We start from the raw sequence: 17,643 nt of genomic DNA on the forward strand, positions 1-17,643 counted from the left end.
AACGACTCCTTCCCACTTCAAACTGCCAGTCTGAACTCGGCCTTGGATAAGGTTTTTGTTTGTTTGTTTTGCATTGTTTTCCAGTTCTATTACCCTAATCGTACTGCATGGCTTGTTGATGTGTTATGCTATTTTGTAACCCGCATTGAGTCTCAGCAAGAAAGGTGGGTTATAAATGAATTTTCAAGAAAGTGCCCAAACAACATGACTTAAAACTTATCTGAAAACCAAATTTTAAAATATATTTGTGTAGTTTAGTGAAATGCACTCATTTTCAATCACTTTTTAGAATTAATGTATATAATTCTGTTAATTCAACAATGACAAGCAAGGTGCCACATAAACAATGATTTCACATTATCTTTCATAAGTCAGGTAGATACAAAACCATTGACTATAAATCTAAATAAATATTAAAGTAATTGTGGGCAGGCATCAGAAGTCTGCTTGTTTCGTTTTAACAATGATAACCAAGTGCTAAAAAGAATCTCACATATATTTATTTTAAATGATTTTATGCTACCCTTCCACCTGATCAGGATCTACAAGGCAGCAAACCAACACTTTTAATTTTAAAAAGCAAAGCAATTTGCCTATAAATCCTTTTGGAATACACCACAAGCCACTTACAATGATCAGTTTGTATATCCAGAGGTGAGGGGAGAAAAGACTACGAAGCACAGGACCCTGAGGGCTGCCCCACTCTTCTTCTCTCTGATAAAATTAATGTCAGAATGGTATACTATAGTGTCCCTGGAATCACTGGGTTGGATCTAACCAGTCTTTTCACTTTCTTTCACCTAATTCCACGCCTTACTACAGCCCCTATCTACCATGGCTTTTGTACACACAGTTCCCATGATCCTCAGCATACCTTTTTTGGAGGTCAAAGAGGACACTTTCCTCCCTTTTTCATCAACTGAAAAGTTGGTTGGATCCAACCCACTTTCTGGAGGTTCTAGTCTTTGTTTAAAAACATTCTCAGATTAAAAAGCTAACAGCCAAACAAGCAAACTACAGCAATCCCTTGCCCAGAAAGTTGCCAGATTACATGACAGCATTAGATCATTAGCTGGTCCTTTTAATTCTTGCTAATGATTATGAAACATGGTATTCGGGTTTTGAATTATCTGAGCAGCTAGCTGTTGAGAAGACATTGGAAAGCTGTAAGTGGTGTGTGCTGTATCACCATACATTATGGTACATTAATGCATGCAATTTATTAGGAATAAAAATGAGAAAAGAATGCAAGCCAGGCAGGAAGCTTTGCTCACTTTCAAAGTCAAAGAAAAAAAAATTGGCCCCTGATCAAACTCTGTGCAAGTTGAGAACTTTTAAAAGATTCCCATTCAGTTCCTGAAAAACAGAAAAGGAACAGGAAAAGTGCTCTGGGAGAACAAATATTGAAAACATTGTCAGATCATTTGTATGGCTATCTGCTAAAGCAAATCAGGCTTATACATTCCTTCTCAACCTTTTCCTAAATCAGGGGAAATGACGTTCCAGTCTTTGAACTTACTTTCAAAATCCAGGAAAAAATGTGGGTTGTTTTCAATTTCCCTGGAAAGGACTTTAAGAAGGTTACCCATACCAGCAAACCTAGTGAATGCAACAAAACCATAAAGAGTTACAGCTGCACAATTAGGACACTAACAAAAGCAAAGGTTTGACACATTGTGCTCTTCTCATTCACTCTGAAACAATAACACTTATCTCTGATGAAAATACAAAGCATAAGGAAGACTATTAGGGAGCAGCGGAAACAACATCCAGTGGGGTGGATCCAACCGCCATCCAAGGATCCTTCGACCAGCCTACATTAAGTGGCCTTCCATTGAAAGAAGACTCTTTAGATTGTAGGAAGCCTTCAAACTTTGCTCAGTGGAGTGGTAGAACAGCAGTAGGATCCACCCCAGCAGCTAATTATAGAAGGAACACCAAGCAACCAAAGAGATAACAGAAATTGCCTTAATTACTGAGGCTGGGAACAAGACAACATTTCAGATTACTGAAAGTAATAAGGTAAATGCATCACTGCCAGTGGCGTTCACGCTAATTTCTTTTGTGCTATTGCCTCTGGTCACATAGATTTTGTAGATTTTTTTCCAGGGATTCCCAAATCTCTGATTTATTTTTTTGTTTGCACAACATTTCTAATGAGATATGAACACAGACCACTTCTTTCCCATTTGTTTCTTATACAAGAAAAGCATAAAAGCAAAACTATTCTTATTTAGAACAAAGTTTGAGTCCAGTGGCATCTTTAAGGACAACAAAATTTTATTCAAGGTATAAGCTTTCATGTGCGCGCACACTTCTTCAGACACAATTAAATGAAAATTATCAATCCGTACATAGAGGTAGAGGGTGAGCAGCAAATTAGCATACAGCATAATCAAGATGTTTAACAGATTCAAGGACCAAACCAAATTTGTTAAACATTTTCAATGAGCTGTATGCTAATTTACTGCTCACCCTCTACCTATACGTATGGACTGGTAATTTCCATTTAATTGTATCTGAAGAGGTGTGTGTGCACACAAAAGCTCATACCTTGAATAAACCTTTGTTGGTCTTAAACTCAAACTTAAACAAACTCAGAGTTTGTTTTGCTGCTTCACACCAACATGGCTACCCACTGAATGTATTCTTATTTAGGTTTATAAAATATATTCAATTCCAGCTTGGTTATATAAAAATATCTTCTATTAATTTTAACCACCTTTCTATTCACCTGCTCCTGGTAGTTTACAGTGCTTCTGTATCAAACATATTCATATTTTATTACTTCATGTAACTTCAACTTATAAATAGCCACTCATTGATTTTTGCTATTAGGCAGACGTTGGCAGGGTTTTCTCCATTTCAGCTACTGCTATGCTGCAAAATGACTTGAGCTGGTATATGGGGGCAGTTGGGTCAATAAAAATGTTTTGGGGCTAGAAATTTTTGTGGAGTCATCTGGCTGAGCTAATTGGGAATTAATTTCCATACAAGACATTATTATATAGCCTCCTGAATCCCCAAAGTTTCAGTAAGGAAAGATTTTCAAGGAATCTGAACTACAATGAAGAAAAAGTGTTCACTGAAGCTATATCTGTTGTAACAAGAAGAGTTAACAACACAAAATCCCATAATGTCCAGTCTAGGTCTAGGACAGTCTCCTGTGGCTTCTCATTAAGAACAGATTCCCTTGTATACATAGCAACTTCTCTTATTGTTGAAAGCACTTGATTGTGAACTATAGACCAAGATCTTGAGTAAAATTAGTTGATGGTTTAGCTGGCCTTGGAGACTCTCCCAAGATTTGGCTGACCACATTTAGTACATCCACAATAAATTGCAAGGAAAGCATGGGTGGCACAGTCTGAAAATTCAATGGCCATGTGCATATACTCTCCCTATACTGCATATCTGCTCCCTATGAGCAGTTATGTTGAATCTTTTCAAATTAGGAACATTTTTTTAGAATACACTAAAAATGCAAGACCAAGACACGCATAATCAATTACACTTTTAAATTAAAGTTTGTAATTTAATGCAAATAATTCTAACACAGATAAACCTCTTTCAGAACCTCACACTTGATCCCATTGATACTATTTCACTGCCATTAATTTGTCATATAGAAGGGTCAATGAATAGAATACAATTCCTTAAATCACTGCAAAGTTCACGCTAAACATATACATTTCAAAAGATAATGCATCTTGGATTATAATGTGATTGTATGCTTGCAAAATTAACTTTAAAACAGACTTACCTCATTATAAGAATGAAATTAGATTACAATATAAAGGCTGAGGGCACACGGGCAGGAAAATGCAGGGGGGAAGCGTGACTGTTTGCCCCGGGGCTAAAAAATGTGCGGTTGCGCAAGCAGACCTACCGTGGAGGTCCCGTGGAGGTCCCATGGTAGGGGGGAGGTGCCGATCACTCCACAGTCCTGCGGCGCGGCAAAGAAGTGGGGCGCGGGGCAAATGGGGTTGTTTTTTTAAAAAACTCAAATGTGCGCATGCTCCCTTGGGTGCAGTTTGGTGCAGTGGTTACGTGCGCGGACTCTGATCTGGGAGAACCGGGTTTGATTCCCCACTCCTCCACTTGCACCTGCTGATGTGACCTTGGGTCAGTCGCAAGCTCTGGCACAGCTGTCCTTGAAAAAGAGCCGTTTCCGTCAGAGTTCTCTCGGCCCCACCCACCTCACAGGGTGTCTGTTGTGGGGAGGGGAAGGGAGAGGAGTTTGTAAGCCGCTCTGAGACTCCAAGTGAAGGGCGGGGTATAAATCCAATCTCTTCTTCTTCTTCTTCTTCTTCTTCTGCTTGTGCGCATCCGTGGAGACTTTGAAAAAAAACCACCTTTTTGCGAGGGGACATGGGCGGGCGCCAGAACTACCACCGGAAACGCGATCAGACGCCCGCCCTTGCCCCACGGTTTCAACACTATGACAAGTGGAACAGAGCTGGATGCTTCCAAATTCCAAACAAACCTCATACCACCAGAAAGAGCCAACCAGGTCTCCTCAGCTTGCTCCCACTGGGGCTAAGGTATCTTCCCATATACCAGCAGGGGTAAAAAGAGGGCTGTAATTTGTCTCATACCTGATTTCCCTAACTATGTCACAAACATACTTTTTGCATAGAGCTGGTGCACTGAATCAGCAAGAAAGGGGGGTCTGTGGTGACAGAGCAGCATTCTATTTATATGCTGTTTATTTAAAATTGGCTGCAACAACCATATGGTTACACATACAGATATAAAAGAAAACTAGTCATGGGTCAACTGTGGCTTCCTCTCAAGTGTGTACTTGGTGGCGAACCCTGGGTATTCTGCAGTGTACTGTTATAAGATGGCACCATTGCTGCAGACTTTGGGAGAGGAACAGGAAACATAGAGTGGTTCCCTGCACCTCTCCATAAAGTCAGAGAGAGAGAGAGAGAGAGAGAGAGAGAGAGAGAGAGAGAGAGAGAGAGTGTGAACACTAATGACATTAGAGAATGAGAGAGAGAGAGAGAGAGAGAGAGAATGTCAACACTAATGCCATTAGTGAATGCTAGCAAGCAGCTTCTTATCTATGTAATTTCTGAACCAGAACTTTGAGCATTGTCACTCTCTTCCATGGAGACATGCAAGCTCCTAAGTGCAACACAGGGACTGTGCTCTCCTGTTCTCTGAATCATTTGAGAATCATCTCCTGGTGTATTTTTTAGTATTCTAAAATCTCACAAAAATTGTGACTCTAGGTGTTCAGGAATAACATATCAATTCATTTCAATAATTTGTTTTTGTTTTGTTTGTAGCACTTAAGCTCAGTTCTTTATTATAATGGGGAAAGTTGGCTTTTTCAACTGTGCTTTGTTAAATTTCATGTTCCTCATTTGTTTTAGAATTTGTATAGAATATCCACCATTTTACACTGTGACCTTTTATAGTCCTTGTCTTTATTTATGGGAAGACATCTATGGCTGTGTCAGTCTAAACATAAAATCCAAAACATAAAATCCATGTAATTTATGGAGCCAGTTAATAAAGTAATTTATGTTATTTATGGAAATAGTTAACAAATTAGGAACCTGTTTTGGGAAAACATACTCCTCATCCACAGATGATGTCCCTCACTGATGAGTCCCTCACTTATTGAGTCTAACCAGGGTTTCCTATAAACTACAATCTGAAACCTTCTTCAGACCTTAGTTTCAGATACTGGATGAAGAGAAACTCTAGCTGACTGCACCCATAACACAAGAGCAGCCCTGCTCAATTAGCCCAAGGGTTCATGTAGCACAGCACTCTGTTATCAAGATGGTCTAATCAGGGCTTTGTGAGAGGGCACATGTGGGATATGAAGGCAACACTTCTCTTTTGCTGCTTCCTCTCCCCCTACAGACATACCAAGCAACTAGTATTCACCAACATACCCCTTCCATTTCAGTCCTCTACAACTCCTTTCTCACTCCTTTGTGATTTGACAAATCCAAAGAGAATGGAAAAGTGCTTTACTTGCTTCTGTTTCTTCACCCTTATTGTGATCGTATTTACAAATTTAACTTCTGAGTTAAATTATAAGGGTGAATATTCCAACACATGTGCATAACCTGTATAATACGGGGCTCTGAAGCAGCACACTGGATAGCTCTGTGACAGAATGGAGGTCATTTAGATGTATAGAACACCATGTGATAAGAGTCAGTGCGTGGCTTTAAGAGTGGTGGACCAGATTCTGAGGTTCAAATCCTCATTCAGCCAAGAAGGTCACTTAGTGACCCTGAACCAGTCACTTTGCCAGCCCAACGTACCTCACAGGGCTGCTCTGAGCAAAAAGTGGGGAAACCATGCATGCTGCCTTGAGCTCCTTGGAGGAAGGGAGGGCTAGAAATAGAATAAACAGCTAGATAACTCAATCAATGCGGATGACCTCCTGCTAACCACAGTGACCAAAATCAGAAGATAGTCCCAAGAATATTCTTCCCAACTGGAAGCCTCTCCCATCCAGATCAATACAAACTTTTCCTCGGGTGTAGATATTGATCTAAATCCAATACAATTTGATAACTTTGCCCTCAGCAGCTAACTGAAACCTGCCTTACGCAAAAAAAAGTCTGCATATATTAATGATTTCAGTAGGACTTAGCTTTGAGAACATGTAGGATTCAAGTACAAGACCCAGAAGTATAAAACATGCCCTAGTACATCATTACAGAGATATATTCATTTTTACATGCATTCACTTAAGATAACACTTGTAGAAGGCCCAAAGAGTTGAATATTGCCATGTGACATGCACACAGTAAAAAGTGCAATAAAAATCAAACGGAAATGCAAGTTAGCACTTGTACACCACAAGCAAATTGCTGATGCTTTGGAATCATTCAATATGTTATTGCTTCAAAAATAAAATCCTGAAAAAACGAAATGGTTATTTTAAATTAAGTTTTCCAGACCTGCCATCTACAGTTATTGGTTTCTTTCATTCCCCCAGCAAGCAAAATTGGCGTAAGCGGCTTTTGTGCAAAAGATCCATAGAAACAACGGGTACTGTATTAAATGCTTAATGAGTCTGAACTAATTTGTAGAAGCCAAGCTCTCTCACACCATGGGTGTTCCAAGAAAAATTTTCTCCAGCACATTAAAGTATAAGCTATTCCAACTGGGAATCATTCAGGGCTTTAAATGTTATTTAAAGCAATGACAAATTATGGTTGAAAAATTAAATTGCACAAGAGCTTGATCATTTAAAAATGCTGTCCCTTCGCAACAGGGAACATTGCACGTGTGTGAACTACCTTAACCAAGACACACATCATGTGCCTGAACTCATCTAAAACTGTGGTGTAACCACAGAAATTAGTCAAAAGATGATGATAATTTTGAATCTGAAAATTACAAAGCTAGTTTTCATCGTCAGTTTTGCTTTAATATTTTCATTCGACTGAACTTAATCAGTAAAAAAATGTAAGATTAACATTCACAGGTGTCCTCTTCTAAACAAGTAAACAAAGAAATCAAATACACTAGACAGGAACAGAAGGATGTCAGCAAATACCAAGATAAGAACTTCACAATTTGCCAACTGTAAGATTTTGGTTTCTTGCCATCAAGTCACAGCTGACTTAAGAGATATTCAGAGGTGGTTTGCCATTGCCTCCCGCCACATCATGACCCTGGTATTCCTTCGTGGTCTCCCTTCCAAATATTGATTAGGCCCGACCCTGCTTAGCTTCTGAGATCTGATGAGATCTGGCCAGCCTAGCCCATCCAGGGCAGGGAAATACTAATTATGTCATCCTGGAGACTTTTCTCGGGATTCAAGAGAGAGGCTGTTCCAGGGTCTCAGTTTATCTCTTCTAAATAAAGGAAGTTGTTCAGCCTGGCCTCATCAACTCCCATTCACTGTCTTAATTATAAGAGACCGAGCTGAAGCCGGGAGCCGAGCGGAGACAAGCTGAGGAAAAATACCAACTGAACCCCACTGGGTGCTGGTAGGCAATCCCGCCCCAATGATGTATGTGTCCATAGTTAGGGATAAGAAAGCTATGTAAGCCGCTCACAGACCCCGTGGGAGGGGTTCGAGCGGGATATAAGTTGAAATGTAAAGTAAAGTAAAGTAAATAAATTCCAGATTTTATATCTTTGGACTGTGGACTCATCTGAAGCACTGCTCACACTGTAAATGCCTTTTCACATCAGCCTTGGTGATGTGAGAGCTGTGCAATGACATTGGAAGTTCATGCTTTACGGGGGAAATGGTGGCCGGAGCTCGTCGAGGATAGACGTGTGTGGAAGAGCTCTACACGTCTCTACCCAAAACTCACTTTTCCTTTGGCAACTTTTTCAGCCAAAATATCCCCTTTTTTAAGGGGAATATTTGCCAGAGGCTTTAACCCAACCAGAGAGAGTGGCAACTCTCCCTGGTGTCGGTATTTGGTTTCCTCGGAGCAGGAAAGTTGAGTAAGCCAGCGAGGGATTTTTTTCCTTCTTGCCATGCACAGGAGGAGTGCAACGGACTGAATGCAGCATAACATCCAAATGCCAACTTTAGAAAGGAGAAACTACAAACTACAAGCAACAAACACGAAGCTAAGTGCTTATGAATTAATTCTTTTCTTTAACTAATGGGAAATAAAATATTTCCCATTAACTAATGGGAAATAAAATACAAAGAACTCTAGATTGAAACTGGGAAAGGGGGGGTGAGAAACGTCTAGAAATTGTCATTTGAACTAATTCAGGTTTTACTTTTTGCGAGAGCAGCTAGTAAAAGGCAAGACAAAGATAAATAAGTATAAATTTGGATAAGACGTATATTAAAGATATTGGTAAAAAGCAAATAAAAAAGAAAATACTTAAGGTGAGCTAAAGACGCTATGTTTTTCTCTGTCTCTTTAAGGAGAATCCGAGACAGCTGAAGCCGAGCCAGGTTGAGTGGAGCTGATGAGCAGAAATGGCGCGACTGGGACACTGACGAGGCAAACGGAGAGGCAAAGGAGGGGGTCAAGAGAAGGAGCGAGTGACATGCATACTGATCGCGACGTCCCAGAAGGGCGGGGGCTTCAAAAGAGGACATAACGCGGCAGAATAAAGTGCAAGGAGCAAAAAAGGAAGAAGTGAAAGTTGAGAGGACTGGAAGCTTGCAGCGGAGTGGAACAAAGAAAAGAACAGAGAATAGAGAAGAGAGAGAGACTAGAACTGACTGAAATTAAGATAATAAAAAACAGCTATTAATAGATTAATTGTTTAAGACAAGTGCAATATAAGTAGAACTAAACCACGCTATAGGGAAGACTTAAAATAACACATCAATTAATTAAATAAATAAACTAACCCGAACCCTAATACTATTTAAAAGATTAGGAGCACTGAGTAAGAAAGACACTGTTCTATTTGAATAATAAAAATTAATAACACTGAGTTAGAATTATTCAAAGGAATTTCACTCAATTTTGAAAAAATGGCTTCAGGTACCACCAAAAAAGTGTATACACCCCCAAGCCAAAGTGGAGGATTATCCCAATTAAAAGTGAACATCCCACAAGTCACAATGGCAGACCTACAAACATCACAACAAATGACTGATTTAATTAAAAAAGAATTGGAGCCAATGCAAACCAAAATGGAAGATATCTCAATGCAACTAAAAACAGATACTGAAGAAATCAAAGCAGAAATAGCAGAAATAGCAAAAAATACAAGTGAGCTGGAAGAAAAAGTGGAGGATCTAGACCAAGAAATGCAGGATATAAAATTAAAAACGGATAAAATTGAAGAAACTTTAATTATGCTAGAAATGGAAAGATCAGGTGTTATTTTAAGATTTCAAAATGTAACAGAACAACTAAATAAAAATTTGAGGGAAGAGTTGATAAATAATATTGCGGAACAATTTAACATTGGAGATGAAAAAGAACTATCAGAAGACATAGAATCAGTTTACAGAAAAAAATCAGTTTATGCCAAAAGACACAAAATTCCCAGAGAAGTGCATGTAAAATTTAATAAGAAAATAAGAAGAGACCAAATACTGCACGCAGCAAATACGAATAAATTAAAAATAGCAGGAGCGGAAATCAAGATATTAAAAGATTTACCATGGCGAGTAAGAGAGAAGCGTCAAAATTATGATATATGAATGAAAATACTGAAAAAAATGAAATACAATATCGATGGTTAATTCCAGAAGGACTGCTGTTCACATATAAAACGAAAAGGATAGACTCTATTTTCAAATTGGAAAACTTTTTAGATAAAGAAGGTGAAGATTTAGGATGGGAGAAAGGGAAAGGAGGAGACAAAGAAAAAAGAGAAGGAAAAGAAGAGGAGGAGGAAGAAGATGAAGATGAGGAAGAAGATGAAACTCAAGAAAACCTGACATCACAAGTAGATTCTAAAAGTTTGTATAAAAACGATAAAGCAGAGAGAGAGAAACAGCAATTAAGATTTAGGACTGAATAGCAAATCCGCACGAGATTACAGTTTAAAAATATAGTTTGATGAACCTCTGGGAATTTCTGGATTTCAAAAATAGACATCAGGCACCACTACAAAATGGCTGCCATCTGGGAGGCACAGCTGACCACAAAAGGGCTGCTAAGGGACTGATATTGGAATGCTTGAAGGTTTTAAGCTAAGTGTCCCCTAATGGTGGATCAGTTGTTTTTGAATGGGTGTCCCTGCAGACATAAATGTGATTGTTACTGGGGTCTTCCAAAGCCCCTCCTGTTCTGATAAGATGGAGGAAAGCCATGATTGGCTCTTTCGTTTGGGGAATAGATGCTTGAAGAAAGAAGGACGTAGGCAGGAAGTATACTGGCAGGGGCCATCGTATCCACAGACACACTTTGAAGTGTGTGTGTACATGTGCATGTCTGAATAGCTATACAACAGCTATCGCACAGCTCCTCAAGCAGATTTGCTAATATATGCATGAATGAATGAACTCCTTGCTCTATGAATGCTGCCCATCTGGAAAGTAGCGCAAGATGGTGGCAGCATGGGTGAATCAACACAAAACCTATAATTAACCTGGAAGAATTACAGGAAACCTTAAGGCCTACATCAGGGGTGGCCAAACTTGCTTAACGTAACAGCCACACAGAATAAACGTCAGATGTTTGAGAGCTGCAAGACATGAAAAAAATATTACACACACATTTTTACTGAAAAATATGCAAATTTGCTTTTTATTAACATTAAGCTAGACTGTATGAAAGAGCCACATGCGGCTCCCAAGCTGCAGTTTGGCCAACCCTGGCCTACATGCTCCCAAGCTCTTGCTCTAGTTACAGCTGCAGGGATCTAAGCCTTTTGCACTCACATTCTATACATACTTGGTCATAAGTAAGTCCTACAGAGTTCAATGGGGGCTTACTCTCAAGTACAGAGGACTGCAGCCTTGAACAGGAATCTTGCACCACAAAGCAACAGCCTCCCCAAATTAAAGAGGTGTCAACGAAACGCACCTGTGCTCGTTTTCTACCTGTTCATGAAATCCCTTAACCAGTACATCCTGCTGACTTATAATACAATTCCAGTTATTCACTACCATTCCAGGGGGGAAAGAATGGATGGATGTATCAAATCACAAACCGTACAACACATATTTTTATTAATAGTGAACAGATCACATAACATGCGGACATATATTAATGAGCTGAAAAGTATCGCCTCTGTATTATGTCCTGGCTGTAATAGCAAAAATGCTTGGGCAACACATCAATCGGGTTTAACTAGAGGAAAGTTTAAGATTAGCCAGTCCTGCTCAATCTATTTATAAAAGGCAAAAATTCTTATTGTGCTTTATAACAAGAATAACTGCCTGCAAAATGCACAGTAATGGCCAGTCTGGCAATAAAAAAATAACATCCAGCAACTGATTAAAAACTGTTCTGAAATAGAAGCAAGCACACACTGCAAGTCAAAAACAGTAAAATGTAAATAATGGTATATTTAAGAAGTGGATCTCAATTCAGCAATAAAATCCATACAGTAATGTCTTGTCAAGACAATTAAGTTCATACAAGGTCTGACTTTGTATTAAAGATTGTTTGCTCCAAACCTGCAAGTTATAATCCATGAGAAATTCACACCATGATTCATCTTACCCACCCCTTTAGGGTAAATATAATTTGCTTCTCTCCTAATACTAGATGCACGTGGCTGAAGTGATCTATTATAAAAAGAAAACAGACATTGTCCAGTGATGTGAGCAAAGTTAAACATATGCACAAAAGTGGACATTGTGCAGTTGTTTGGACAACCCTGCAGTGCTACATTGTGGATTTCCTGTGAAGGAGACATTTAAAACTCGCAGACCACTCTATAGACATTTGCTCATTCAACATGGCTTCACGTGAAGGGGGAGGGAAGAGTAACTAGCTAAGAATGGATTTTGTTGGTTATATATTGCCCTCTGCTGTTTGACAGAGAAAATAACTGAGAAATTTCCATTCAAAAAATTTAAATCGAGCATTCCATGCTATTAGCATTATGGCAAAAAAATTACAAGATGCAATTGAAGTCTGAAAACAAAAGTGTAGAAGCATGCTTTAGTCATTTCTGAATAATTCCCATGCTGTTCTATGTTGTATTGGCAATTTCATCCCAAATCAAAGTTGGTAAAATTTACAACTTCAACAGGAAAATACAAACTTAGAAAGTGTCAAATGAATTATCTTCAGACAAGAATAATCCATTGGAAAATAGGAAAGAGGAGGCCTATGAGTTATTTGAAACATCTTAAAATATTTTCATGTTGGACAATCAGTCTACAAAAGGAACTAAGGGGAAGTTTACTCTATTGCCTACTCATATGCATACCATATCCAATAATGCTCCTTTTGGACATAACAAATACCAGTATTTGTTCTTGTCATGAACAAGCCTCAAATCCTCACCCTCTTGCACATTTTCTCTGCTCCCCTTACATGCGATGCTTCAGCTGAAGACATCTTGATTTAGAAAGTCCTTCACTATGCTGGAACTTTAGCAAACTGGAGCAGGGTGTTGTTTCTGCCCAGTAAACAGGATTTTAAACTAAGATTAAATCATAGTTTAAAATCATAGTTATTGGTGTGACAGAACGGGCCCTATTCCATCCCAACACCTGGAGAGGCTTTTTTTCTCTCAGGTAACCCACCATCACCACCTGACCTTTGGAAGAATTGCCTCCTGAAACGGTTCTGAGGCTTTGCCTCTGTGTTTCCCACTGCCCAGCACCTGGTCACCACAGGGACCAGAAACTGCCTTATGTACCCCTGGAGAAATACCCACTTGCCAACTGACTGCCTTCCCCCTGGCACTCCATTTAAAATAGTGTGTCCAAGACAGTGGAGGTCTATGTGATACAAGGAACCACTACCAGCACCAAAAGTTATACAGTATTTATTAAAAAGAAAATGTTCACAGGAATACTTTTAGCACAGCACCAGATTAAGCAAGGGATTAAAAAAGAAATGGGTAAAATGCAATTCCTCTGTCCCTCTCTCTATATAAGCCCTAAAATGTTAAAATATAGGACAGACTCCTTAGCTCAGGAAGACACAAATCTCTACAGAGTTACCATTACCTTGAAGCTTTCTTCCAGCTCTTCAGGCCAGCACATGATTAATGGCTGCCTCCTCCAACCTCAGTGAAGAGTTCCTTCTGCTCTGACGGACTCCGCACCAAAGAGAGACTCCTCCTTGCTCCTCTGAGTTTTATCACCTCTTTTTTCCCCACCCGCTGACCAGGTCCGGCCAGTTCAGAGAAGCTTTTCCTGAAGTCTCCACAATTTTCCTTCCTGAAGCCTCTCTAGTATTTAACACCTTCAAATCTCTGTTCCCTGCTTGAAAGGAGGGGGACCTTGACCATCCCATTATCTAGACCTATTAGCATTTGTATGAAGATGGGCTAAGTCTGGAAAGCAACTGAACTGACTTCCCCCCTTCCTGCCTATTCTCTGCCCAGGGAAAGGGGAAAAGATATTTAAAACTCAGAGTGAAGGTTTTGCTCATTTCAAACATCCAAAGAAAAAATGCATTTCTTCACATGTACACCTGAGGATTGCTGGGTTGAGGAGGAGGAGGAGTTCCCATCTGTTAAACAACCTGCATCCAGACATCAAAACACTCCCTACCTCAGAAAATCTACTGTGATTCCACATGCAACAGGAGGAGGGAAGACAGAGGAAATATAAAATGGGGGGGGGACCCAAGGATTTCAGTCTCGTTCACATTACAAACTAACTGTGTTTTATTTGTGACATATGTGTGCAGACTCCTGTTCCAAGATTTCTTGCTTTCAAGGCTTAGGCAGTGGAAGAATACCAGTTGTCCTAGAACACCAAAGACAAGGGCACAGTTAGGTGATAACAACATCATTTCTGGAAAATATGATCTTGCAGATATTAAGAGGTGGAATATCTGAAAGTTTAGCTTTTAAAAAAAAACACATGCGGAAGAGGAAAAAAATTAACGAACAAGTTTTGTAAATATGCAGAATAAACTTTCCCCAAACATATCTCTCCCCCATCCTGATCTGGTGTACTGTTGAGCTACTCATTAAATTTCCCTGAGAGGGAAGTCTCCTCTCCCCATGCATTGTAATTCTGATTGGAGTTCAGCTCCCATGGGCCTAGAGTGTGGATGGAACTCGCAGACCATGTCTGTCTAATGACAGAGATGTACCTGGGAAAGGTAGTTATGCTCAGTCTTCTGAAATTAATAAAAATCTTTCAGCTATGTAAATTTGCACAGGTGGCAAAAGAATAAAAGCATCCCCATTCACAGCGATGTACATTAACACATGCGCTCTGTGTTCCATCCAAAGCTATGTCTTGATATCAAAACCTTCCTCCTCCTCATGTATTCAAAATTTGTTCCAATGCCCCACTGTACTCATTCCAACACAGGCAGGCATCTAATCTTGGCAGGACCCTCCATATGGCAAAATTTAAATAGCAAGAGACTCTTGGCAGCTTATCAGGTTTGAAATTCCTTGTTCCAAATATCCAATAAAACCTCATAAGCTTTCTGAGGTGTGTCTTGATCATACAGATGGTTTACTTAAAGAGATAGTCATCAGTTGATTGTAAGACATGGCACTGGCAGATGATGAAGTGGCCTTTTTCGACTGCAGGACTTTTATCTATTAAAACCAGCAACTTGAGGTGTGCATGTAAGCTGTAGATAATCAGATAGATCTGGGAATAATCCAGGTATGATGCACTTCCAGAAACAATCTCCTGTTCTCTTTTCTCTCTTTGTTAGAACATTTCTTCATATTCTAAAAGGAATCTGAAGCCTAAGGATAGACCAGCTTGTAAACAGCTATTTGCATCATCATTCAGGTTCAGAAGTTATCATTTCTTTGGGCATTAGCCAAGGGGCTTTTTGGGGGGTGGGGTAGGGGACTGACTTCTATCAAAGATGCAGCACTTCACATTCCTCTTGTAACGCATACAACCAGAGGTTTTTTTTTTTTTAATAATGTTCCAGTATTCTCAATGAGAAGAAAAATAAACTAACAGCAAGTTGGTAACCTTGCACATTCATAGTTAACATTCATGGATAACAAACAATAACAACATATAGATTAGTAGTTAACATTCAATAATAACATTCACCCCCTGGGGGGAGTGAGCGGGATAGGAAATCGAAATAAATAAATAAATAAATAATGAGCTTGAAGATTATGTTTATTGCTTGAATATCTAGATGGCAGGTAAAGTACAACAAGAATACTTAATCTAAATTTCCTATGGTCGCGATCACACGCACAATTAGCCGTGCCATAGGCAAGAATGCTGGGCGGATTAAAAGGGCGCAATCAGACGCAAACATCTGGGAAGTGCCCGTACCCATTGGTAACCCGTGTTGCTCCACTGCAGAAATGGAGTAAAAAGACACCAGGAATGGACTTTCCCCTGTGTGATCGTGCCAGCGCACTCTCATGGTGTCGGGATGGTCTGATCGGGCCATCCCAACTCCATGCCATTGTTTTCCCCCCATTTCAGTATGCACATCATCGCACACTGCATAGAGAGCATTCAGTGTAGAGATGAAAATAATCCATCCCCCGTTGAAGTGCACCAGAAACACGCGGCCAAAAAAACCCTGATTCACCCACGGTTGCGTCTGATCATGCAGTGGCAGGCTGCCCCCACAGCTCCCAGGGACTGTGTGATCGTGCAACTGCGGGTCAAATTCCTACGGAGCAAATAGTTTCGCTTCCCCCCCGCGTTATCTCATGCATATGACTGCAACCTATGAATAGTATTAAGCTAGTATATTACAATGTACACACTAGGGAGACTAAATGAATTTTTATTAAATATTAGAGGTCTATAAATATTTCAGCAATAAAAGTCTTTTACTACCTATCGATGATTTAAAAATGGGTTGAAGAGTTTAGGGTGGTGATTTTTTTTGGAATTATATTATGTGCTGACATATAATCTAGAATCGGGTACCATTTCTCAGTGAAGTCCGAGTGTCTTGGGAACTGTTCATATTGTAACAATTGATCAGTTATTTTTTCCATCCATAAAATATTCCATACTTTATCAAACCACGGCAATAACGTTGGAAGTAAATTTGTTTTCTATTTTGAAGCAATGGCAGTTTTTTTGCTGCCACTATTAATGTTGAAATTAAGTCCTTTCTAATTTAGGAATAGAAGGAACAACCAAAAATGCAAAAATACAATTTTAGGCCTAAACAGGACATCATAGCCTATTATCTGGTGTATTTTGTCTAAAACCAAAATCCCAAACTCATGGACGAGTCTCCATCGCCACCAACAGTGGTCAAAGGACCCCAATTCCCCACATAGTTTCCAGCAGTTTGGAGTAGGCGACTGTTTTATATGGAACATATTTTGTGGAGTAAGGAACCACTGTGTTAAAATTTTGTATGATTGTACCTTAGTACATATTGTGGAGAATTTAAAGATAGAGGCTCTCAGGATAGTATTTTAATTTTCATCTGATAATGTCATAATTATAATGATAAAGGCAGCCTTGCACGTTCAAATTATATACATGTACTTCAGTCTTCTATACAGATCACTTGTGCAAGTTAACCAAGGAATAAAAAGCTGGGATGCTGACAATATTTATGTTTATTGTGATTCACATCTGAGCCCCCAATCACTAATCCAATCAGACAAAATTGAGGGCTTATCTGACTCTACAACACTCAGAAATCTTTGAGAGGCCTCTGTGATCTGCACACAACACAGGTCAGAAGCACTCCATCCACACCTGTGGTAAAGTCAGAAAGATGTGGACCAGTGGGGCTACTCGATTTTCTGATCAATGAAAGTGAGGTGTGGAGGGAAATCAGCAGGCAGGAATGATTGACTTTTCACCTGCTAAACAATTCTCTCCCACAAGTCTTCTGCCTAAGCACATTGCTTGTTTCCTCTAGCTGGGCTTACTTCTGAGGAAGTAATCTCCAATAGGGGTGGGATGGGGTGGGAACAACATGAAAGAGGGATTGTTGGGGAGGGAATAAGTGGATGGATAAACTTATCTGCCATTTCCCCCTGCAAATGCTCTCAGAGAGTTACCACTAGAAGACAACATGAGATCAGGACCCTACCTTTTAATGTCTACCTCTGCCCTTGTTGTCTCACTCCCTACTTGTCTTATATTTGGTGTTCACTTCTGAA

General features: G+C 39.6%; 1 protein-coding gene across 1 annotated transcript in view; it reads right to left on the reverse strand.

Annotated features, from left to right (window-relative positions):
* Positions 1 to 17,643, reverse strand: part of FAM49A (family with sequence similarity 49 member A) — an 84,696-nt gene that overhangs the window by 16,036 nt on the left and 51,017 nt on the right. Inside the window, exon 4 of the mRNA XM_015423773.1 lies at positions 1,520 to 1,599. Coding sequence (XP_015279259.1) covers positions 1,520 to 1,589 — 70 coding nt within the window. The 5' untranslated portion in view covers positions 1,590 to 1,599. The remainder of the gene's footprint in view (positions 1 to 1,519; positions 1,600 to 17,643) is intronic.

Source organism: Gekko japonicus, unplaced genomic scaffold (genome assembly GCF_001447785.1).
Source record: "Gekko japonicus isolate JY-2015 unplaced genomic scaffold, Gekko_japonicus_V1.1 scaffold121, whole genome shotgun sequence".
In the NCBI taxonomy this organism is placed as follows: Eukaryota; Metazoa; Chordata; class Lepidosauria; order Squamata; family Gekkonidae; genus Gekko; species Gekko japonicus.